The sequence below is a fragment of the Apis florea genome, unplaced genomic scaffold (genome assembly GCF_048593485.1).
Source record: "Apis florea isolate Af1SG1 unplaced genomic scaffold, ASM4859348v1 contig_3081_pilon, whole genome shotgun sequence".
NCBI classification, from domain to species: Eukaryota; Metazoa; Arthropoda; class Insecta; order Hymenoptera; family Apidae; genus Apis; species Apis florea.
In genome coordinates, this window is record NW_028256703.1 from 2,792,484 (window position 1) to 2,816,254 (window position 23,771).

At 38.4% G+C, this 23,771-nt stretch overlaps 1 protein-coding gene across 6 annotated transcripts in view; it reads left to right on the forward strand.

Annotated features, from left to right (window-relative positions):
• The window catches only part of wake (ankyrin repeat and fibronectin type III domain containing protein wide awake), a 103,978-nt gene that overhangs the window by 6,341 nt on the left and 73,866 nt on the right, over positions 1 to 23,771 (forward strand). For all 6 annotated transcript variants that reach the window (XR_015292217.1, XM_086908593.1, XM_086908596.1 and 3 more), the window contains one exon: positions 19,787 to 19,923. Coding sequence is in view for 5 of the 6 variants with exons in the window: in XM_086908593.1 (XP_086764719.1) it covers positions 19,787 to 19,923 (137 nt within the window). In the remaining variant the exon portion in view is untranslated. The remainder of the gene's footprint in view (positions 1 to 19,786; positions 19,924 to 23,771) is intronic.

Here is a 23,771-nt window from a genome sequence, read left to right on the forward strand (position 1 = left end):
GATATCCGCGCAAGAATGGCGATTGTTACCGTCGGACCAACTACATTGTTACGCGAAACGTAAAATAGCGCATGTGGAAATGAGATAGACCGTTTAAGGGACGTTATCTTGGTGAACGATATTCCCGATGGGAGAACAAATTTGCGTCTCTCCGTGAAATTTCTGTGTTTAAGTGGTGATAACGCGTGCTCCCTTTGCACGTTCTACGATGTTGCACGAAGCTAATTGTTTCTGCGTTGATTAAGAAACGATAGGGCAAGATCGGGTGTGTTTCTTTCCTCGAACCATTTTTTCAGACACGGATTATTTTATTACCATCGCGTTTAAAACGTACTTCATCGTCCATCCCCTCGATATTATCGTTTATTCCAAAAAGTTGGAACAAAATGTTCTACTCGTTTGCCCATGCATTTTCTCGCTCGAAAATACGAATAATTATTTTTCGTTTCTTGGAGGAAAAATGGAACCAAAAGAAAAACAATCTTTTTCGAGCCAATTCCAATCCTCGTTCATGATCGAGATCGTTCGCAACCGATTATCGGTAATTTATCGGTTGCCTGCCTCGTTGCATTCTTTTTTTTTTTTTCCCCTCCATGGAGACGAATTCTCGAAGAGAAGATGGTTTCAACCGCTTTCGTCCACCAATATTTTTTAATTTTCCTCCAGTCCGGGGGATTCTGTGCAATTTCTCCGGTTCTTGACGGTCGTCGATCGGGATAATCGCGGTGTCCGTGTGCCGATCGATAGCCGGTGGATGGTTGAAAATTGGAGGGCGAGGCCTCTCGCCCTCCGTGGAAATTTTATTCGAGCCGAGCGGCGAGTGGGAAAGTCAGCGATTTCGCGAAACGATGAACGGCGATGAGGGAGGGGTGAACATTTCGCGAGGGAGAAATAATGCGCAGAATGAGGGAGGAGGGGGAGGCTCGATTTATAAAGGTTTCACCGTCGCGATTAATTGGAATCTGGCACGAGCGAATCTGGCAAAAGATTCCCTCGGCGTCACGATTTTCTATAACGCGAACGGTTAGAATTGTTTGGAAGGAGGGGATGGTTGGATCGCGACCAAGAATTTCAGAATTTTGAGAAAATTTCTTTTCGACCGCGGAATCGGACGATGAACTCGTTTGAGAACTGTTTTTCTTTTTTTTTTTTTAATTTTTTGCGAGATACATCGATGAGATGACAAATGATAATAGTTTATCGCGATTGATAAATAACTGTGGTGATAAATATGATTTACTGCGTAGAATTAAAATTTCGATTCGAAGTAATTTGTTGTAATTTGAATTTTGCGTTTGGTGCGTTTACTTTTTCTCGATCCTTTCTCTAAAATTACGATGTCGCGCTTTGAAACATTTTAAAACTCTTGCGAATACTCGCAAGGATTTTGTTTCAATTAGCATCCCCCTTTTCGCGATTTTCAATTAGTTTGCAAGCACAGCAACGATACGATGTATCGTTATCTCCGAGGCTTCTTCTTTGTTGTTTCCGTGTCACGGCCCATTGCCGTAAATTTTTCAATAGCCACCTGTCAGCGGAAAATGAAACAGCCTGTCAAACAAAGAACATCGTCCCTACTGTTTGGCAACGCGCCAACAATTCCACCGGATTTTCTTATCTCGCGTTTTCTCTTCCCTTTGCAAAAAAAAAAAAAAAAAAAAAAAAGAACTAGCGGAAGAAATCGAGCTAGAAACGTGTCTGTGTCGTAATTTTCATTGACACCACCATTGGAAAAAGCATCCAACTACGATTCAACCAGCAAGTGGAAAATCTTTCTCTCTCGCCACGGTTTTTTTGCCAGCGAAACTTAAATATGTCGTCTTCTTCGTGTATATACTTCGTGTATATACTTCACGATTAATTTTGTTCGATTTGTTCGATATTTTTTCGTTCAATATTCTGGATTTGTTCCAATCTTTCCCGATAGATCTTCCCACACCAGGATTTCGAAACATATCGAACGAATCGTTTCTCTATCGAGTACAATCAATTTTCATTGAAAGGCCCTTGATTCGAGCCTGTTTGGATCTTCCTAAACGCGGTGATCTCCCTCGAAATTCCGTTGGGGAAGAAAAGCAAAGCGATTCGACTATCGCCCCTAAAGCTCTCTCCCCAAATGGGTTTCCAAGTGCCTTTGATCGGTGTTAAAATTTAAAACGGGATTCGTTCCCCATCGTTTTTTTCCTATACGAGAGGATCGTGTTGCTTGGAAAACTTCTTAATTGACTCTGTAGAAAGGGGAAAGATAGATAAAAAAAACGATAGGAATCGCAAGAAAAAAAACTCGATCTTTCGAAAACAATTCGAGAATCGTTCTCGCGATCGAAGGACAAGATAAAGTGGAGCATGCTAAATTTGATGATCGGTTTGGCTCGATAACGAGGAATTCTTGGTAAAGTAGGTTAGTTTAGAAACTTCCCGCTTGGAAATAAAGTGGATGCAAATCGGAGGCGAACGTCTACGTATGGCGACGACGAGCTCTTTACAAAGCGCCACGATACCTTGAATTTTTCCAAAAGGGCGTCCATCTAAATTATAAAATAATCCAACGAATAATTTCCATCATTGCGAGAGAGAGAGAGAGAGAGAGTAATCATCTTTCAGAAGGAGGCGATCGTTTGAAAAATTTACGACCGGATTGAAAAATATATATTTTTCAGAGACAGAAACGAACAATTCCCTCGTTCTGCTTTCGGTTCATAGCCAATCTCCGATTCGTATTATTCGTAAAAAGAGGGTCACCTCTCTCCTCGCCTTCCCTCGTTACACGATTCTCATTAAGATCTCGTTTCTTCGGGCGCTCTTTTTCAACCCCTTCTTTGAACCTTGGCTAAAAAACTTGGCAAACCCCTCGAGGCAGTGTCTGAAATATTGTAATCGATAATTTTAACGAAGCCGGTGGAAAATTAGCCGGCCTCGGTGCTCTCGCGTGCTATCGACGAATACACGAGCAAAAGGTGACAAAGTCGCGAGCTCGTTCAAAGGAAGCCACCGAATAAACTAAAGCCGGAGAGTGACGGCACGACGGCAATTTTTCACCGATCGTAGGCGTCGCGGATTTGTTCGGGGGAGGGGAGGGGGTGTGTGCACAAAGAGTGGATGGAAGGGTGGGCAGGCACGGGACACGGGAGCGCGAAAAGTTTGGGATTAGTCCGCAGAGGTATATCCGGTTTGCGACATTGGCTTCGATCCAACCTGCCGCGATAAAAACGAACGATTGTGCAATTTAACTCCTCCGCTCGTGCTCCCTGCTCGTTTTATATTCGTTCGTCCCTGCGATAAGAGGAGAACGTGTCGTCGTAAATAAAAGATCTCCAATCCTCCAATCCTTCCATCCATTATTCGTTCTCCGTCTTATTTCTCCACGGAACGTGAAATTTCTGGTCGCGTGCTTCCATCTTGTAAAGAATTTCCTGCACGCGTCCGTCGACTTTTACTACTTACGGCCCCGTAGTAGTAAGTAGTAAGATCTTCGATTCACCACGGATTTTTTTTTTTCCTCTCCCCTCCCTCCCTCCTTGATAATCCTTATGGTGTACCTTTGATATCTCGAAAGGCTGAAACGTGGAATTTTAGGCTCGTAATATCGGTTTACAAGTCTGGAACATTACGAGGAAAATTATCGGGAATTTTCTTTACGATTATCGACCCGTTAACTCGTTCCCTCGTCATCGCGGTCATTGATTAAAGAGCGATACCGTAACTAAGGACGGAGAGATGGATCTCGCGAGTGTTTCTCCTCCATTCTCTCTCTCTCTCTCTCTCTCTCTCTTCACTCGTACGTATTTCACGCGCACCTTCGATCCATAAAAGTTTACGATTCATCTAAAAATAGATGAAACGAGTTAACCGCGCAAACCAAGTCGTATCTATGGCAATTCGAATTGGAGAATTTGGAGAACGATTCGACGAGTTTGAAATTAAAGCCATCGAGATTCTTCGTTTTTTTTTTTTTTTTTTTAATAAAACCAATGTTTCGTTCGCGTAACGCGAATCGACATTTTTCACGCGTTTCATTCACACGATGCTTTTATACAACGTATACAATTTTGATTCGTGGTACGTTAATGGATGGAAGAGCGACGCGTTAAAAGTGAAATTTCTAAGATCGTTTGGCAGAGTTGCTCGAATATAATAGCACGGTGAATTTGTTGAACGAAGGCTTTGTGCCACCACCGGAAGGGAAATGCAATCGTTGGAACCAGTGACCAGAAGAGTAATAAACAATACTGTTCGAGATCCTTTCAACATTCAACGAATTGTAATTTTCCAAAACGACTAAAGTTGTTGCGAGTTTTCTTCCTCTGGAAAGAGGGAAGGGGAAAAATTTATTTCATTTGGAATAATTTCTTAGTGCCAAGTTGGAATAACAAGTTTTCCTTCCTTTCTTTTCTCTCTTTTTTTTTTTCAAATTTATGATAGCGTCATGTAATTGAGAGATAAACTCTCGTTAAATCGTAAGATCGCTTCGAATTATCGATTATTCGAAAGTTTTATTTCTATTCATAAATTACGAAATCTTTATTGTAATTTTTGGGCGGAGGATAGGACGCGCGAATGTCAATCCTCGCATTGCCGCAACCTTGGTTAATAATTAATTAGAGCTCGCGATTAAAATTCTTATTAACGAACTCGTTGAAAGTGCTTAACAAGAGATATTGCCATCTATTTCCGTGCTCCGGGACACGGAATAATTCATCGGTGTAACACTCTTGGCGGGTTATAAAATGAAAATTTCTTCGTTAAAAAAGGAAAAATACAACGTGGCAACTTAATAATTATCACTCGCACGTAGGCTAAATGAATTTGGATGAAACTTCAAATGATACAGTCAATGTCGCGTCCGACTCCATTAAAAGTTTCATATTTCGAAATATATTCCCATTAGCATATTTCGTGAAATATCCTCCTTTTTTCTTTTAAATTATACTTTCTCATAAACTTAACATATTTATCCAAAAACGTTCGAACTTAAGGTATAAAAAGATCGAAATTAATTCGTACGCGCGATAACGCGATATACTTATTCCCGAAACGGAAGAAAATATTTCAGCCAGCAACAGTGGTAGCGGTTGACGCAAAGATTTCCAGGGATTTGATTTTGATTTTTGTCACGTTGCATCCGGGATCTTCTCGAATCTCCTAGCTTGTCCCAGACGATGAAATTTCCCTTACGGAATAAGCCGACGTCCTCCTCGTCTTGCACGGAATGTTACGACGTATGTTACCTCTTTGCGGCCAAATACTCCGCCCGAGGGATTCCATTAATTTCGATCGAGGTCACCGATTAAACTCGTCCTGAATAGTTGGGAGGGATGGCGAGGCACCCGAATGCAGAATTTTCGGCGAAATTCCTCGAATTATTCCCCACCGATTGATCATGGCCGCGGATTCGATTATTATTTATTAAGTAATTCGAACTTTGCGCCGCTTCCTGTTGCGGATCGATCGATCAAAGCGACCGCGTTAATTAACGTGACATCGGGCGAATTAATTTATTCCATCGCGGCCCTGCACGTGTCTCTTCCCGCTCTCGAAACATCTTCATGTTTGAACAAAGTTTCGTGGAAAATTTTCGAAACCACGATCTTCGAAATCGTAGTTTCCAGTTGTTTCGATGGATTCCATTATGCTTTAAGTGGGCGCGCGTAAATCGAATTTCTAAACTTTATTAATCTTCACGCAAATTCGAGCAAAGGGGTTAAGAACGATCGACAGCCTCGACTAATTTCCGTGATGCGATGGAATTGGCGGAATTCAAAGGACACGTTCGTACTTCAATTTCACGCGAATCCTCTTCCTAATACTTTCATAACAGGTTTAAACCTCTTGAATATATATATATACATGCACGCAGCGAGAGTCAAAAGTATTTCAATCAATTTTCGATGCAACGCGAATTGACTCTTATTGCTTTGAAATTCGTATCCGTATCACCGTGTCAAACAGAAAATTACTTTTTACTCAATTTCTGTACTTCAAAAAGTTTCAACGCTTTTGAAACATTTTTTTTCCTACGTGTGTGTATAAAACGAGTTGCCGTGTCGTCGAAGATAGAAAGTTTAACGATGATCGGACAAGCGATCGAATTTTTGCAACGACGAGATAAGATACGCGGGTTTGCAAATAACTCGTGAATCAGCGTTTGGATCGGTTCCTCGTTGTTAATCCTCGACTCCTCCGAGTCGAGGACCGAGTCAACGTCGCTATGATGAATGTTGACCGAACTTCTCCAAATCTGCAGTCCCTTGTTCGGGACTCCACTCCACTCACGAATTCTATCTTTCGAAAGATAATTAAATCACTGAAAGGGAAATAATTTTTTTCGCGATCTCTCGAGATTTCGAGAAAATAGAAATCGTAAAATTAGTTTGTTTTTAGTCGTTGCGTTATGCATACGTGGAAATTCATTTTTTCCTAGTGAGGTGGTAGTAGTTTATTTGTTCGTGAAAATTAGTTTCGCAATTTTCTAAAATTCTTCTCTGATTTTTTTCACTTGAACGTTAATTACGCGTTGATTCGTCGTTTCGTAGGAAAATCGTAATTTTGATTTATTAAAAAATTTTAATCCCTGATGAATATTTTCGTAGGAACATCGCAATTTCACCTTCTTCTCCATTCTCTCTCTCTCTCTCTCTCTCTAGAATTATTACTCTTCTCTTAAATCCTTTTTTTTTTTTTTTTTTTTTTTTATAGAATTATCGTCAAACTTTCGTAGTTCACATTTCTGAATAAAGGCTCGAATTCATATGCGCTATAAATATTTCGATTCTTTTATTAACTTACGTGATAATATTACGTGTATATTATATTAATGTAAAATTAATAAGCAAAATTAACATTTATCAGCTTCTTATTTAATCGATGAATCGTAAATTTAAAATTCTATAATATTAAATTAATAGATTATAACATATTAATAATATGATAATTAAATACCCGATTCAACCGTAATATCCGGATTCGGATATTGACGTTCGAATTAATTGTGATAATTTTTCTATCGGGTAGCAGATAATTTCTCATCTATTGCAAGCTTGCAGCTTATCAATTCAACGACACGAGAAATTAAATTCACCAAGTTTTGAACTTCAATTCGGTTCAAACGGATGTCTTTTTTTACGTCTCATTCTTTAATAACACATTATTCGAGAGACGAGAGGCCGATAATATAAATATAATTTGTTTGATATAGGTAAAATATAGAGACGTCTTGCGGAATATAAACGAGGGGGAATAATAATAAAACAAAGATAAATAAACTTTGTGTATAAAGCAAATAATGAATCGTTCACCTTCGATTTATAAATCCGATTTTTAGAGGCCATTAATTGGAACGTTAAGTCCTTTATTGCTCGCCACGTTGAAATATTAACACTTCCACTCCCCAACTGGAAATATAATTGGAAATGTCAGGCGAGCGTTGCTATAAGTTATTAAATACGAGGAGGCTAGATGTTTGGACGCGTAGAAAACGCATAGTCATCCGGTGGAAAATCGATTCAGGAAATGCTTATTATTCATCGTGCCATGGTTCTCGTTTTTTCTTTCCTTTTTTTCCAACTTCGTGTCAATGTCCCGCCGCGCCGTTTTATTTTTCACGCGAGTTGCCGTCGCTGCGAAATTCCACCATAAAACGCGAATGCAAATAAATTTCGTAAATAATAAAGAACAAATAATAAAGAACGCGTCGACTCGAATCGATCTACTAGTTTTTCTAACCTAATTGAGAAGCGGCGAAATAATTCTCGAGAATTTGCAATTAGGCAAATTGCAGAGAGATAGTTGCAAAGAAGAGGAATTGTGAAATTTTGATTAAAAATTCTAATAAAAAACGCTGAAAGAGATCGTGCGAAATGAAGTAATCACGGTAAAGAAACGTCCTTAACATTATTTTTATCAAAACAAGTAATATAGTAATATATTACTATTGCTTGCGTTTCTTTCGAGTGTATACGCGAGCACTGTTTTCAGCAACTCTTTGTAACCAGACATTTCGGAACATTAATCCATTTTCCGCGTATTCTTTCTCCGCGTGGGCGCATTGTTTCTCTCATAAACAATTACCATTATCGTGTGTCGAATAAAAGTCACAAATTGCGTCGCGATCGTCTTTATCGAGAATGTTTTACCTTATATCGTTTCTTTCTCGACCCGACTTACTATCTTTTTCTTCTTACTTCTTTATACTCTCTCATCGACCCATTTCATCGAAACAGGTTTTTCCTCGCAGGTTCATGGTTTAACTGGACCCAGATCGCAAACAGTCGCGTTGGGGCCAAACGCGATTTAGCAGATTAGAAAAGTGTTCGGTCGCAAATCTCTCGAACGCGTTTAAAAAAAAAGAAGAAACGAAAGAGATAGAAGGAAATTGTTGGAAGAACGGTAGAAATTTTGAATTGTTTTTCGTAGACAAACATGCGAGAATTATATACGGAAAAAATTAAATTATATAAGTTTCACGCTACATTTTTCATTCTTATCTTTCTCTATAAATATTCACCTTGTTTCCGATTGTATATTAATATATTTCGACCACGTTCTGCATATGCATATTACGATGCACCGTGATGAAATGAGCGACAGCACGCTGTCGCTGTGAATAAGGCATACAAAATTAACCCGCCAGTCAAGGTGTCAACTATCCCCGAGTTAGGTGGAAAAGTGAGATATTGTGAAACGGATTCATTCGCGGATAAAAATATCAATGAATAAATTAAAATGATAGTACGTGCTCCCGTGAAAACATCGAGATATCTCCATTAAGCGAAATTTACGGAACAAACGGGTACGAAATAGTTTTCGTTCTATCGAACGATCACTCTGCGCATGCATTTTCCACGCTGTGTATACATATATTTAAACTTACTTATATTCTTTCTCGTTTCCTTTCTTTTTTTTTTTTCTTTCTTTTTCTTTTTAACTTTCTTATACTTATCCGAGACGAACGTCGGTATTTCCAGGACGCATTCCACTTAAACTTTGAGTGGACATGCTTCTCCCACATCTCAATTTCAAATCCCTCCGTTTCCCCCTCCTTTCTTTCACTTATTTCAGTCACTTATTATAAATATCTGAAATTCCTGAAACCCAGACAAGGAAGGTTAATTTTGTCAACCACGAATTACAAATATTTCGAATGCTCGTTCTCGCGTACAAATTAATTTAGCTGGAAAATCATAAGTGTATTCGTTCGTTTAGAAATTTAATTTTCGTTTTATCTCTCCACGAGATAAATTATTACGATGATGATTCACGATTGCCGCTTGGTTTCTCTCATCGTTTTTTTTAAAATGTAAATTTTCACGGGTAATTGAGAACAGTAAAGAGGGATACTTTTTAACAACAAATTTCAAATTCTATTTCTTTTTTTTTTGTTCCAAAGCGCAAATTATCCAAGTATTTGCTCCTATCCTAAACTCTAGTCTAACCTTCTTTTGAAAAAGAGTATTTTTCAAAGGTTAGGTACTTGCGACTCGTCGACACGAGAGCAGAAATAATGTTTCCTCGGAGAAGTTGCTCGATACGTTTCCATGACTCTGTAACGAATGCGTTGCATTTGAATGCGCCCTATTACGAGATAGCTGTAATACGAAAATTTCAAAATCCAACGCGTCCTTCGGGATCGGGGGAAACGAAGGGGAAAGAATCGAGCTTTAACCGGTTTCTGAAAAAAAAGAAAAAAAAAAAAACACACACGTAAAGACAATACTCGTGGAAAATTGGATCTTATTTATGTTTTACGAGATATTCGATTTCCGGGAAATTTCTCGACCGTTGATGAATTCTATCGAAAATTCGAATCTGGGAATTGTAGGGAAATATAGGGAGATAAGAGGCGAGTTTAGGCAAGTTTCTGCAAAAAGTTTGCGCGAATGGGGAAAGTTTTGGGGGGAGAGGGAGGATCTCGTGACGAGCGGAATCGCGGAAGAGAAGTTTTAGGCCGCCGGGATGAAATAATCGAGGTATAAAATAATCATTTCGAGGGATCGGCAACACCAGAGATTTCGTAAAAGTTCGATTCGTTAATTAGCGTGGCCGAGATAATCCGTGACCTTTCTCCATTGCGTATTCACAGGACGAATAGGCGTGGTTGGTGTCGATCGATCGTTCGATCGTGGCAAAACTCGACCGTGTTGCATTCATTTGGGATCACTTTTCAATAATGGATCCAGTTTGCTCCGTCACGGTTCTCGGACTCGTCGAAGATCACCTGGATGCAATTTAATTGTTTAAAGAGAAGAAGACAAGGAGGGAGGCTCGACGACGGAAATAGCTATTCCGAAAACCGACTATCTCTTTTTTTCATCTCCTTGCGAAATACCGTTTTGAAAAAACTTTTTTATCCTCGTCCCAGGAATATTTTCATTCGTCTTTGAAATTTCACCTTTCTTCGAAGTGTTGGTATTATTTACCAACATTTATTTGGAATAAATAATTGAAAAAAAGACGTGCTGACCCCACTGTTATATCGTATTTAAACGATCGCTTAATTTCAAGTCGAGAGACTTTTATGCCAATTTATCGTGCCGTGAAAAATTGCGTTTCCCTGCTCGGTACGGTTTCGAATTAGAGAAGAAAAAAGCGAAGTCGAGTATTGAAGTTTTCAAGCGCGAGAAGCGGAAACCGCGTGGAAGCCCTTTCTCGGTACTTTTTTACTTCGAAAACGATGGATTAATAACAACTTAAAAAGTCCTGTTTGAAGGAAGCTGCGGTGAGACGACAACTAGTCTTTCTCTCTCTCTCTTTCTCTTTCCTCAAAAGAAAAAGGAAAAGAGGCATTTAATCGGCAGAAATTAAATAAGAAACGAAGTATTCCTACATTTTGATGGAACGTCAACGTTCTTTGAATATATACGGAGAATGATTATCGAAGAAGAAGGAGGAATAATATTTTTTTCGTTTGAGATTTCGATTTTGAGCAAAATTTTTTTTTTATTTATTTTGGCACACGATATCGTACTCATTTCGTCTCTCGCTCTCGAATATTTCATCCCGTGAAAATTCCGTGATTTAATGGAATATTTTTCCCCGCTATTGTTTCGAAACCATCTCCTATATTAATCTTTCGATTTTTTTTTTTTTTTTCATTTTTTTCCGACGAATCAATTTGTTCCGTCGATTACGACGTTGCACGCGGTTCATCGATATGTTAAATTGGGTCGCGCACGCGAATAATTACACGACACGAAATCGTCGTTATCATCGATATTTATTTAACAAAGAATACAGGATTGATACGTGTTCCTTATCGATCATGGCTGATAATTTTCCTTGGAAAATCCATCCATTGATCGACCGTTTCGAAAGCGTAATTATCCTTTGGGTAATCGTATCTCATCAAGTAATTTCCAACTTGACTTGGCTCAATTCGATTAAACTCGTAAAATAGAAAAAAAAAAAAAAAAAAATTCCGAGGAAAATATTATAAAATATTACATATTGAAAAATTTAATCGTCCCTGGATAAAATTAAGAGTAACAAGGTAGTTAAATTGTTGAGCAAGATAAACAACGAAATATCCTCTTGCTTGCGCTTAATTTAATAAATATCGAATGGTTTTTATCGCGATACTTTTAACTCGTTATTAATACGTTCGTGATAGTTGAATTAAAGGGGATATAGCGAAGATTCGTTATTCGTTTTATTCGTGTAACGTTCACTCCTTTGTTACCCCAATTTTATTGTGTACATCAAGTTTCATCGAGTTTAAATTTGCAAGAAAAATTTTGCATCGCGTGAGTGAAACGCGAGTGAAAAATATAAAAAATCGATCTTGGCTTGTTATTTTAGAATAGAATCGAAAAATTATACGCCAATAATATTCTGAATATAAATCATTCGAAATCAAAATGTATTGCTCGCGTTAAACGAACGAAATCGTTCGATTCGACAAATTTGCAACGTCATTGCGCGAAATGACCGGTCAATTTTCAATTGATGGGAAAAATTTCATAATTTACAAACGCATAGGTGGAAATGCTTTAAATTTATCGGGATAAACGCGTGCGTTTTTCAATTCGAATTTTGCACCATCGACTTTATTTAAACTTTTATTACCATTGATAGAAAGTTTTTACTTATACAACGGGGAACAAAACAATTTCGCTGAAAACCTCGGGGAACCGGTCGAATCCAATAAAATTAACGAGGAACAAAAGACGGTTTCATCGCTAATTTTAGAATTCTTGGGCGCCGTCGGAGTTATGTGATCCCGATGCACGATATCACGGTCACGTTAATCAATGAGTTTTATCGATCTCGGATGCCCGATCAAATTCATCTTCTCGACGTCTCGATCGAGTTTATTCTCGTTCGAAAATCGCGATCGATGAATCGTCCTAACGTTTGAAACTAGGATTGATCGAAGTTTTTCGAATCGAAGTAAATGGAAACTCGAAGAATCGGAATTGGTCGATTTATCGTAAAAATTGGATAAAGATTCACGAATGAAAAGATCGAGAATTTTCCTCTCGTTTCTTATTCTTCGTTTATGCAATGATTACAAATTGATTGTGCAAATCATTACGTTTCGTTTTCGAATCTCATTTTTTTTTTTTTTTGCAATACAAGCGTTACTTTCGTTCATCTGCAGTCGAAATATCCCGGATATCACTCGCATCGTGTTTTCATGCTGGAAAAAAGCACGATCAAAAAATCTTGAATCTTTTTATTCCGATATCGATACGAGAAATAACGTTGCGAGCAATAAGGTGTTGCGAACGCTCGACAACACATGCAAAATAGCATTTTGGATGGAAAAACAGGAGAGCAGCGATCAGAGTTTCGAACCCCTTCGATTTTCGAGGGGGGAGTATCGATCGTGTTTAAAAGTCGATCTCGTCGAGCAATTTAATGCAAGCCCGTGGCTGACGAGCGAACGATAGAGAGCGCAAACTGTTATATAAACCGTATTTCCTTTGATTTTATATTCTCATCTGAAACTTTATCGTAATTTGCCGCAATTTCATCCGAGTTCTAAAATGCGGGCGAGCTCTCGTTTCAACTCGATTCTCCGTGTTAGATAATCGCTTCCGCCTTTGTGTTTCTTTTCGTCCGATTACGATCTCGTTGATGAAACCTGAAAACGGCTCGAATCTGTTGCATCATTTATGACTTTGGATAGGTTGGATTCTAAGTTTACGTACAGTTTGTTGAATATTAATCAACACAAAGGAGCTCTCCCGACTTTGTGCTCGAATTTGATTACTATGGTGCTATGGAATTATCAGAACATATGGAAGTTTATTACCGTTTATTTAAACGCTTCGATGAGATATCGTTCGTATTTTATTTTACGACTTTCATTTCTTATTACGTCGTCCGTAACGAATATTTATGATTTATCAAGATTGGTAGTCGATCCACGAGGTCGAAAGTTATTGCGAAACTTTTCAACGTTGATCTCTCGTCTCTCTGCATTATAATATAATGCACCTATTATTCGAATATTCGGATTTAAAGGATATTTCGAAGATATTTCAGATCTTTGAGCTTTCTTTCAACGATCCATCCTCTGAAAGGTAATCTCCCTTTTTGAGAGATGGTTGAGCGAAAAAGAAGAAGAAGAAAAAAAAAAAAAACTCGCGAAAAACTTAAATTGTCTTATAGTCCGACTCTTCGACGACATTGATTCTAATCGAAACTTTTCTCCTGTAAGTAAATAGCTGCAGCTGTGAAAAAAAATTTTTCAAACTTTTTTAATAATTCTCCCTTTCAAACGAGAATTCTTGTCATCATGGTTTATTTAGATTTTTTTCTTCTTTTTTTTTATTAAACCTCGATCGATGATTTCAAAGAGTTCAAGAGACGGCGAAGCTTGATTTGAAATTTCTGAGTAAAAATTGGGCGAATATCCTCTTTTCTATCTTTACGTAAATCTATTTTTCTTCTCTGGACGGTGCAGAGCGCGAATGAAATCGTCTCAAATCTCAAAAAGAAAAAAAAAAAAAAAAAAAAATCAAGCGAAACGAAACGATAATTGAATACGAGAGTGCGTTCCCTATGAAAAATTCCCTTTAGCTTTGCATCTTCCGTTCCACGAATTGACAAAGGTCAATGACGCGAACGTTGCGATCGAAAATTTGCCATCGGCGAGGAAATTGGCCGATTAATCTTTGGGGAAATAGACACGTTTATTTGCTCGAACAAACGAGCGATATATATACACATATATCGGTGAAAATCGTTGTACGTGTAAGGGAAATATTTGTACGTTTCAATAAAAAAAAAAAAATATTATTCGCTTCGTCTCTGATTTCTAGTTTCTTAATTTTCCACCTTTCAGAATTTATCGTTTCTTTCCTGAACTCCGTTTTCACGGAGTGCATATTCTTCGAGAGATGCATGCAGGAAGGAAGGGGATTGAAACGGAATAGTACTACCTTCCTTTAGTTAATCTTCTACTGCCGAGGTACTGTGTACGTTGCACGGGTCATAAAGTAGCCGAGGTCGACTCTAGATAAGATTTCTCAACCTTTTATTTGTCTATCCGTAAATTTTATAAGTGATTTACAATGGGTAGTTTATTTTTTTTTTTTATCCTTTTCTTCTATTGTTTGGTATTTCTTCTTCTTTTTTTTTTTTTTCGAGATACCTGGAAATATTTAATATTCCTCTTTCGTTATCCGGGGGTTTTATCCAATTTTCTCTGACATTTCAAAATGCTAGGTCATTTCAACCTGGGAAGGGGGGAGGGAAGCGATTAAAATTTCTTATCTTCTTTCTACGAATCTTATCGATTTTTTTCAAACTTTGTCTTTGTACTTTCCGGACAAAGTATATTATATCGTTTAACTCTCGATAGTTGTGCCGCATAAACTTGCCTCATCCAACTCGCTCCCTCGTTGAATTTACCCTAGTGTAACCTATACGATATTGTTTAACCAACAGGGAACTTTACGTATGGTGCAACCTTCATGAGCCGAAACTAACGGAAACTATACAATAAGTTTGAAAGAAGAAGACGTAGTTACCAACTTTGAATGTCGTAGTTATCAACTAATTAAAAATTCACGATCGAACCCATTGTTCCCAAGTTAACTGTCCGTCATCTTCACGGCAGATTTTTATATTTAAAAACGTACGTTCTATAGTATCGAAAGAAAAGAAACAAAAAAATAGAAAAGATCTCAAATCCTTGTAATTTTATCAACAAATATTCCTATTAATCCGATCGACTTATTTCTCGTCAAAGATGAAAAATGATGCCGATATTTTTTCGATTATTTTTACCGATTTTACGACACTTTGGCGTAAAAGAAATTCTTTTTCATTCACGACAGCGGTTTTTGTTAATACCACCGAGGCTCCAAGAACCCGAGCGAGCGAGCCCGTTGTTCCTTTAATAAAATCAAGCACGACAGCCACGTCGCGTTTGCAAATAGGATTTTTCAGAAATAAAAACAAGTCGAGCGCTAGTTGCGTGCCGTATAAGCCGGATGCATAATGCACTCGGCGGAGGGCGCAAGTAACGCGACTTCTACCAACATCCACTCTAAGAAAATGAATTTTTCATTATACTGTATCGGTCCGACGATCACTGGCCAATATTTACAACGTGCTTTTTCTTTCTCGCTTTCGTTAATTAATTAATCGGGGAAGATGGGGCTGTTTATAGAACGTAAGAGGTTGAAGGTTGATATTCGATCGAGTCGAGGATAAGAGTCGAGGGAAGAAACGAGAGGGAAGAGAAAAGAATAAAACTCGGAATTTATCGAAATCGGGGATGGTTTTTTTCTAAAATTGACAAAATTTCACAGGAAGTTTCATTCCACGAGGAGGAATCGAGAATTGTGGGTGATCGATGCTCGAGGGAAAGAGATCGAGAGGACAAAAACTTGGATCAGAAATTATTTTACAGCATTTCGAGAGAATTTCGTGGGGCATCTGGATTTCGTTCAGAAATATAATAGATCGAAGGAAGGAAAGGAAAATAAAACTTGTGAGATCAAGAATTATAAAACTTCAACTGATATTTTAGAGCGAGGTTTATAAAGGAAGCGAGGTTTCGGTGGAAAAATATATCGTACGAGGGATTGGAGGGAGGTTTTATGGAGAACTCACGCAGCAAAAGATTGCGTATACACGAAAAGTTTGGACACGCTGTGGTAAAAATCTCGATAGGAGGAAAACCGTCGTTGAGAAGAATATCCGGGTTCAAATCCCTGCCTTGATCTCTAAAATGCCTCTATCTCTATCTCACAGCCTACGAAACGGTTCCGTCAATCCGAGAACTTAACACACCGGTCTTGTTTTATCTTCTCTCGAAAAGTGAATCAAGAAAATCGTAAACTGTTTGTATAAGTACACGTACGTATACTAGAAGATAATTTACGTTGAAAAGAATGACGAACGATTTTAACACGGTTTTTTTTTTTTCTTACATCGTTTGAAAGAAGGAAAATGCAAATTATTGGAATTAATCTAAAAAGCAAGGATTTTTCTCGAATCGAACGAAATCAATTAGAACGAAGATCGAAAGGGATTTCGTTGATCGTGTTAAACACAAGGGTGTGACAATCGATATAGCAACACCGAAGAATTTCCAGATTCTATGTTAATGGGATTAAAGAGGTACGGTCGAGTGCGTTAATTCCGGGAAATAGAAGGATCATCGGGCTAATATGCCACGAAAATTCGTTCACGGATTGCCTCGTTAGAGGTTATATAGGGCGGGTTATCGATTGGCGTGTACGATCGAAATCCTCGGCAGGGAACTAATACTCGGCCAACCTTGTTAACAACCCCTCCGTATTTTTCCCACCAAATGTTTCAACTATTGACTTTCTCCCTGAACCAAACGATTCCTGCTTAATTAATCTAGTTTTTTTTTCCCCTCGATTCGAAGCTATTATTACGTGAAACGGTACTTTATACATACATGGTTGGTATACGGTTTGAGAATAAAATTCTCTCTCGAGAGAGAGACAGGCTAGTTTTTCAATCGACCTCAACACACTGTTCGCTTGAAAATATATCCACGAGAATAACTTCTCGGAGCTTTGCCCTCGAACGTATTTGCACTCTAAGAGAGCGGAAGTGATTTCACTGCACGACGACGAGCGAACGGAGAGAGAGAGAGAGAGAGAGAGAGAGGGGGAATGGCGAATAAGGGAGAATATGCTAAAAATGTCTCTCGTCCATTTCGTTCGTCCAGTTTATATCCGGACGGGGATTATAAATGGACGAGAATTGATGGTCGGTCGCCAAATGTAAATCAGAGACGTGTGGCATTTAATAATAAATCAACATTTGTTACCAACGCACTCCGCCTTCTCTTGATCGACGGTCTTTTTTTTTTTTTTCTTTATCCGTCCAATGTTTTATATCCAATGTTATATGGCGAGTTGTATAAAAATGATAAGCGTTCCGCGTCGGAGAGAGGCGTGTCCAACAGGGAAAATAGATCATGGCCGGGAAAGGTATGAATAACATTTCGATGGAAAAAGGAAGAAAAGAAATACCTACGGTGAAACACGTGGAAGGCGATCTTGTCGTGTTAAAAATGCAACTTCCGTGCAACTCGTGGATAACAGATATCTCATCGGATCGAACGAGTTGAAGATGATCTCTGAAGTTTAAGAATGAGTTTACCCGGTGACAAGTATAGTTGTCGTGGCGAAAGTGATTTTGAGAAAGAACGATCTTTCGAATCGAAGAAACGCGGAAGTCGAACTGCGTTGTCTTCGGTTATCGGCGTTCACGGTTGATAGCGGGATTAATCCGCGTCTGCGAGGGGTGGATTTAAAGATTCGATCGAATCGAGAGGCGGAGAAACGAGATTGCTTTGACCCGCCATTCTCGCCGATGATTCTCGTATTGGTAGCGCATTGGATGTACGCGGAACGATTTGTTTTTAATTCAGATAGATTCTAAGATTTTCACTTGGAAAATTGATAATCCAGAATTTAGCGATTTTTGAGATAACGAGAGAGTTTCCTTTTTTTGTTTATGTTCATTCGTCTTTCTTTTTCTCGAGGAAAGGATCGAGCTTTACGAATCAGTTTTGAGCAATTTAACACTTACACGAGCTTTTGCAAATCTTGCACGCCTCATCATTTGCTCTCGCAAAACAGTTAAATGAACATGTCGGCCGTCATTCGAGACGTGAAACGATGAAAATTTCGACAATTTATTCAACGCACATTTTTTAAATTTCTATTCTTTTTTTTTTTTTTTTTTTTAATGTGATTCTTAACGAATGCCGGACAAAATTAAAAGGCATAATTTGAAAACTTTAGAGAAACGACACTCGCAATCCAATATTTCGTTATACGATATATTCTCGCCAATTAAGAGAAACGCGGCAATGAAATACCGAGGGAACAGTGGAGAATGTGTAATTCGTTTGAACGTTTCATTAAAATATAACAAGGAGCAAACTGACGAGACGATGTAGCGTAGCTGACATGAAAATGAATAAATGGAAACCTCGTAATTATTTTTTGTCTTTGAAAAAATATTTTTACAATGCGAAAAATATTCCTTTTCTCAGCCTATCGTTTCGTTGTTATTTCTCTCCTCTCCTCTCCTCTCTCTCTCTCTCTCTCTTTGTGTTTTTTTTCAATTTGTTTCCATCGAAATAATCGATGCCACGAATGTAAACATATTATATGACATTTTAACTCAAAGTTGATGGTTGATCGAAACGTGTGTATTAATTTAATTCACGATTAATTAATAGTGATTGGATTAATTATGAAAAGTTCTCGACAATTATTACCTCATATGTTACGTAACGTATCGAAAGAGAGAAGAGGGTTTCGTGCACGCAGCGAGGGCGGGATTCTGTTTGCATAAAGTTAGCGGGGCATGGCGTGTCCTAGGGTGATTTCAATAAAACGGAACCGTGTGTGATAAGCAGCTGAGCTGTGAACCGCGGCGCAGCCTGATTAGAAGACAAACGAAACGGGCCGGTGCTTCGTGATGAATGATCGTGGATTAAACTAACTTGAAAATTCATTTTACCTTCCCCTCGCACGTTTTATAAAAGGGGAGGAAGAGAAAAGTAGAAAAGAGTAGCTCCTCTTTGAACCGTTTGATCATTTCATTCTTCGACCGATGTGAAACTTTTACCACGATATTTCCACGATATTTCGATTTTAAAAAAAAGGGGGGACGATTTGTCGACGAAATTAAATTTCTCTTAATTAATTAATCTAGTTACGCAGAAGTGGAGTAACACCTTAAACGTGACCACGTTAATTTATTTTCATTACTGATGGATCGATTAAATTTTTTTTTTTTTTCGTCATAGATGATACAATTTCGTAACACTTTCGAGCCTTCGTTTCTCTATATTTTTTTATCTTCTTCTTTTTTTTTGCGAGTAAGTTTTTTCGCTTATCAGCCAGTAGACGTTTTTATCAAACTCATTTTTTTTATCTAATAGAAGGATACGGTGGTAATAAAATAAAATGTTCACACAGAAATTTACCTTCTTATCACAATCTTAAATTTCTTCACTTTAATATACGATACATATTGAAAATACCGACCATTAATTTATTACGTGGAGTGCGTATTCATCATTAAATTGGAATAATAACGTAATAACGTAACGAAACACGTGAAAGATATCCGTTCATTTATTTCATTTTCATTTTACATAGCTTGAAAATCTTTCGAAATGGTATCATCCGTAGAAACAAAAAAATTTTATCGAGAAAAATAATCGAGATGGTTTGCGTACATATCTGTACGCAAAAAAAAAAAAAAAAATGTCGACTCCTTTCCTTTCTCTCGTAATCGCTTGATAAAATAGCAGTTTGTTCGATTTGTCCAGGTGTTGGGAGGTCTAGGACGCAGGATGTCGAGCGGCGACAAGGCTTCACCAGGCCTGACCATCGATCGCGCCGCTTTTCTGCTTCTGCGGGTGAAGAAGGCCTTTAGGAAGAAGAAGCAACAGCGAAAGGAGAAAAAGCAAGTGATTTAATCTCGTTCCTTCCATTTCTCTCCCTCTCTCTCTCTCTCTCCCTTTCTCTCTCGTTGTTTTTACGGAATAATCGTTATTACGGATAAAAAAAGTCTCGAAGCGAAAGAAATGGACGATCATCCGGAAAATCCGGGGAAGGCGCGATGTTCCGTTTAATCGATCGCGAGAAAAAAATCCTCCTTCCCAAGATAACTTAATTCTCTTCCATCATTGATTATCTCGCGACAAAAGTCGATTCGTGCTCGGCCAATTAATCTGCCGAACTCGAATCTCTTCTCTCCTCGAGAATTATTTACGAAGCAATTTCCTTTTTCTTTCTTTCTTTCTTTTTTCCTTTCTTTCTTTCTTTCTCGCTTTGGTTGCATTCTCTGCGATTAATCGCGAGATTCGATCGGAAATCTGTATTAAATCCACGCGGAGAAACGAACGGATCCTCGTGGATGGAAACGTTTTCTTCAAAGTTGGATGTCATTGGAGGGAAACAAAGCGTAACGAAGAAAAGTTTGGACTGGAGGAGGACACAATTTGTTCTTCCAGCGAAGAAACGTGGCTCGATAAAAAAGGGAAAAATAATATTATTCGAGGAGCATTTTGAGCAGAATGATTCGTGATTTCGTGATTGCTTTTTTCTTTTTTTTTTTTTTTCTCGACGCAAAATAGATGAGTAGAGGAACCGGTATAAAGGCGTGGGGACGTGATATTTTTCTATTGGAAGTTTTATCCGCTTCCACGTGGATAAACGTAAAACGGAAAGATCGTTAACGGATAATTGATCAGAAAGCAAACTTCTCGAAAACGGTTCCCTCCGACGAAAGCTTTGCATAAGGGTGGAATATTCGTTTCAATTATCTTGCTCATCCACTGTCAAAGGGAGCTAGTAACTAAGTCCAAACTATTCCCGATGGGCTTTAACCTTAACGAACCTGTAAACTCGCCGTTTCTCCAATTTGTCGTAACGCGTTTCCCGTAACGTTATTACTATATCTTTGTTTTATTTTATTCGATCACGACGTGGAATATTTTCCAATTCTTCTTTCGATAATAAATTTTTGAGAGGCACAAATATCACTACGATCGATGTAGCTGGAGGATCGTAGTGTGCCTCTTCGTAGTGTAGATGACAATCTGGAAGATGTAATATCGCCTGACCACGGTCTATGTGTGTATGTATGCAAATTCTTGGCAACGATCTTCCACTGTCATCTTATAGTCACGGAGCGATAACGGTGTGTTTGGGCTTCGATTACACGCACACGAGGTAAATCCAATTTCGAGCTCGAAATTCGAGAGAAAACTGGCACGATTGAACGTAATATTCGCGAGTTGAAACAAGAACTCTCTCACTGGTTTTTCCAAATTGTTCTTGTCTCGCGTTCCTCCTCTTTTACTCGATCTCTTCCCAAACGTTTGTAAAGTTAACAAACAGCACAAGAGTTTCGAACGGGTTGACATTTTGTCAGTTTGCCCGTCGTATTAATAATTCTTGGACTCCGCCATTTTGAATATTCATAAGCACTCGGTCTACAGACGTGCGCGTCTAAAGACATTTGACAAACATTTCGCGTCTTCTCGGTGATTCGGGATCCCTCTCGTGTCAAGGAAATTCGCTCCCATCAGAATATAATAAGACATAAATAAGAAAAATCCCGTAAATCGACCCGTTATACACCTATTTCTCTCTCATTTATTCGTTCTAATTTATTCGATCATATGAATTAATCGAACGTAAAAAAAAATATCAACTTTCTTATTTCTCCCCTTTCTCGACGAAATTGTACACCTCGAAAATCGTGAACATCGGTATATCGAAGTGTTTCTAATTCAAAGTAATTTTCTGAAAAAGAAAAAAAGAAGAATTCGTCAAATGTATTCGGATAAGTTTCATCAAGCGGAGAAATTCCGAGAGTTCTTTTTTTATTAAACGAGCGACGAGAGGAAATTGATGAATTTAATAATGGAAACTTTTTCGTTTCGAAACTGTCGAATTAAGAGCGTGTTATTGCAGCTCGTGTCGGCTCGAGTCGCAATAATCGAAAGGAAATTTTGCGGAACTTGATGAACTCCGATGATTGGGGGCAAATGTGGCGCGGTTAGGCCGCGTTTCCCGATTTCGAACGCGGAAACGTAGGTTGGTAGGCGAATAAGGGAAGCAACGCCCGCTTTTCTGCCCCCTAAACTTGCTAATCCAAACTTTGAAATTTAATCAGCGTCGGGCCAACCGTTTCTCCCGAGCTTCGAAAATTCGATGCTCACGATCGATTCGTGTAAGTGGATGTCGTGTGAATTTTGATAATCCGTTCCTGGTCGAGGGGGAACGTTGTTTCGATTCTCGTCGTGATTAGACGAGGAATATGATTTTCGAAATTGGGGGAATTTCATATTTCGTTTCAACAACGAATCGTTTAAGAGATCTTTTGAGAGAAGCGAGTTCGTAGCGATTTGAGATAGAATCAAATTGTCAAATTTACATATTGATGTTGTTGGCAGAGAATTCTATCGTAACATGTAAGTTCCAGAAACGTGCGAGGAAGAGATGGTGGAAATATTTATCAAGAAAGTTTGTTGCTCGTTCACGAGCTTCTTTCATTATTCATCTTTCATTGAATATTAATAACATAATTCCGAGGAATTGGGAAAAATTTTCATATTTTTTTCGCAATTAAAGCAGACACCTATAATTCTGACTAAAACTTTCGTAATTGAGTCGTACGAGTTGGTTTTCGAATGTGGTTATCGTGGTGATCATTTTATTTTAAAGGTTTGGTCGAATTGATCGTTTGCAAAGAAAACATGGAAATTTCGTATATTAACACGGTCGTTTTATTCCATCCAATGTAAACGATGTCACGACCTCGATTGCTAATTAACCCGAATAGCGATCTTTTTCTTCTTTTTCTGCTTCTTCTTCTTTTTCTCAGAAGTTCTACGAGCACTTTATGGAAGATGGATTAAAAAGAGAGAGAGAGAGAGAGAGAGAGAGAGAGAGAGAGAGAGAGAGAGAGAGAGAGAGCGTTAACCGAATTATCGCCAGCTCTTCGTTGGAACTCGATTCTCTGACTATTGCTAACGTGCTTAAATCGAGAGAGAAACAGAGAGGGAAGTTGGTATCGAGTTTAAAGGAGCTAATTCTCACCACCACGAGGCGAAACTCTGTGATTTTTTTTTTCGCCGTTTTCGCAGTCGACAAACTTGAAACCAAGTTCAGGATGTACTTGGTTTCAGTCGCTTTATAAGGAACGGATTTACTCTTTTTACTCGGATGCGATCGAATTGTGTGTGCATGAAAATGGAGGGAAAATTCTTGACGAAAGATCGAAAAATGAAAATTCAAAGGATTCGATTCCTTGTTACGACATTGCCGTTATTTCTCGATAAAGTCACTTTCCGCGTAATTTCGCCCTCGATTTCCCTGCAGGAAATCTGATTATTAATTCCGCGAAGAAATTCTCGCGCAGAAATGGCGAGTTATCCCCGTGAAAAATTTTTACCTTCTCCTCCTCGGATTCCTATTATTTTTTTTTTTTTTTTTTTTTTTCAAAAACTTTTTCACGAATCGACAGTTGGCGAAACGAAGGAGAAAAGTTTGCTCGATCGCCAAAATATAGAATCTTTGCCGCATCCGCGCGTAAAAATCGCTGACTTCTCAAAAGTTTTCTTGCGTATCTATTGTTCGAGATATTCGTTCGACGTTTCGCCCGGATAGCGTTTCAGAAAGAGAAAGAATCGCGATAACCGTGATTTAATACCACGAAATTTTTCGCATACGGAACTTTAATATACGTGATATAACGCGAAAACGTTATATCGTGACTCACGGATACGTTTCTTCTAAAAT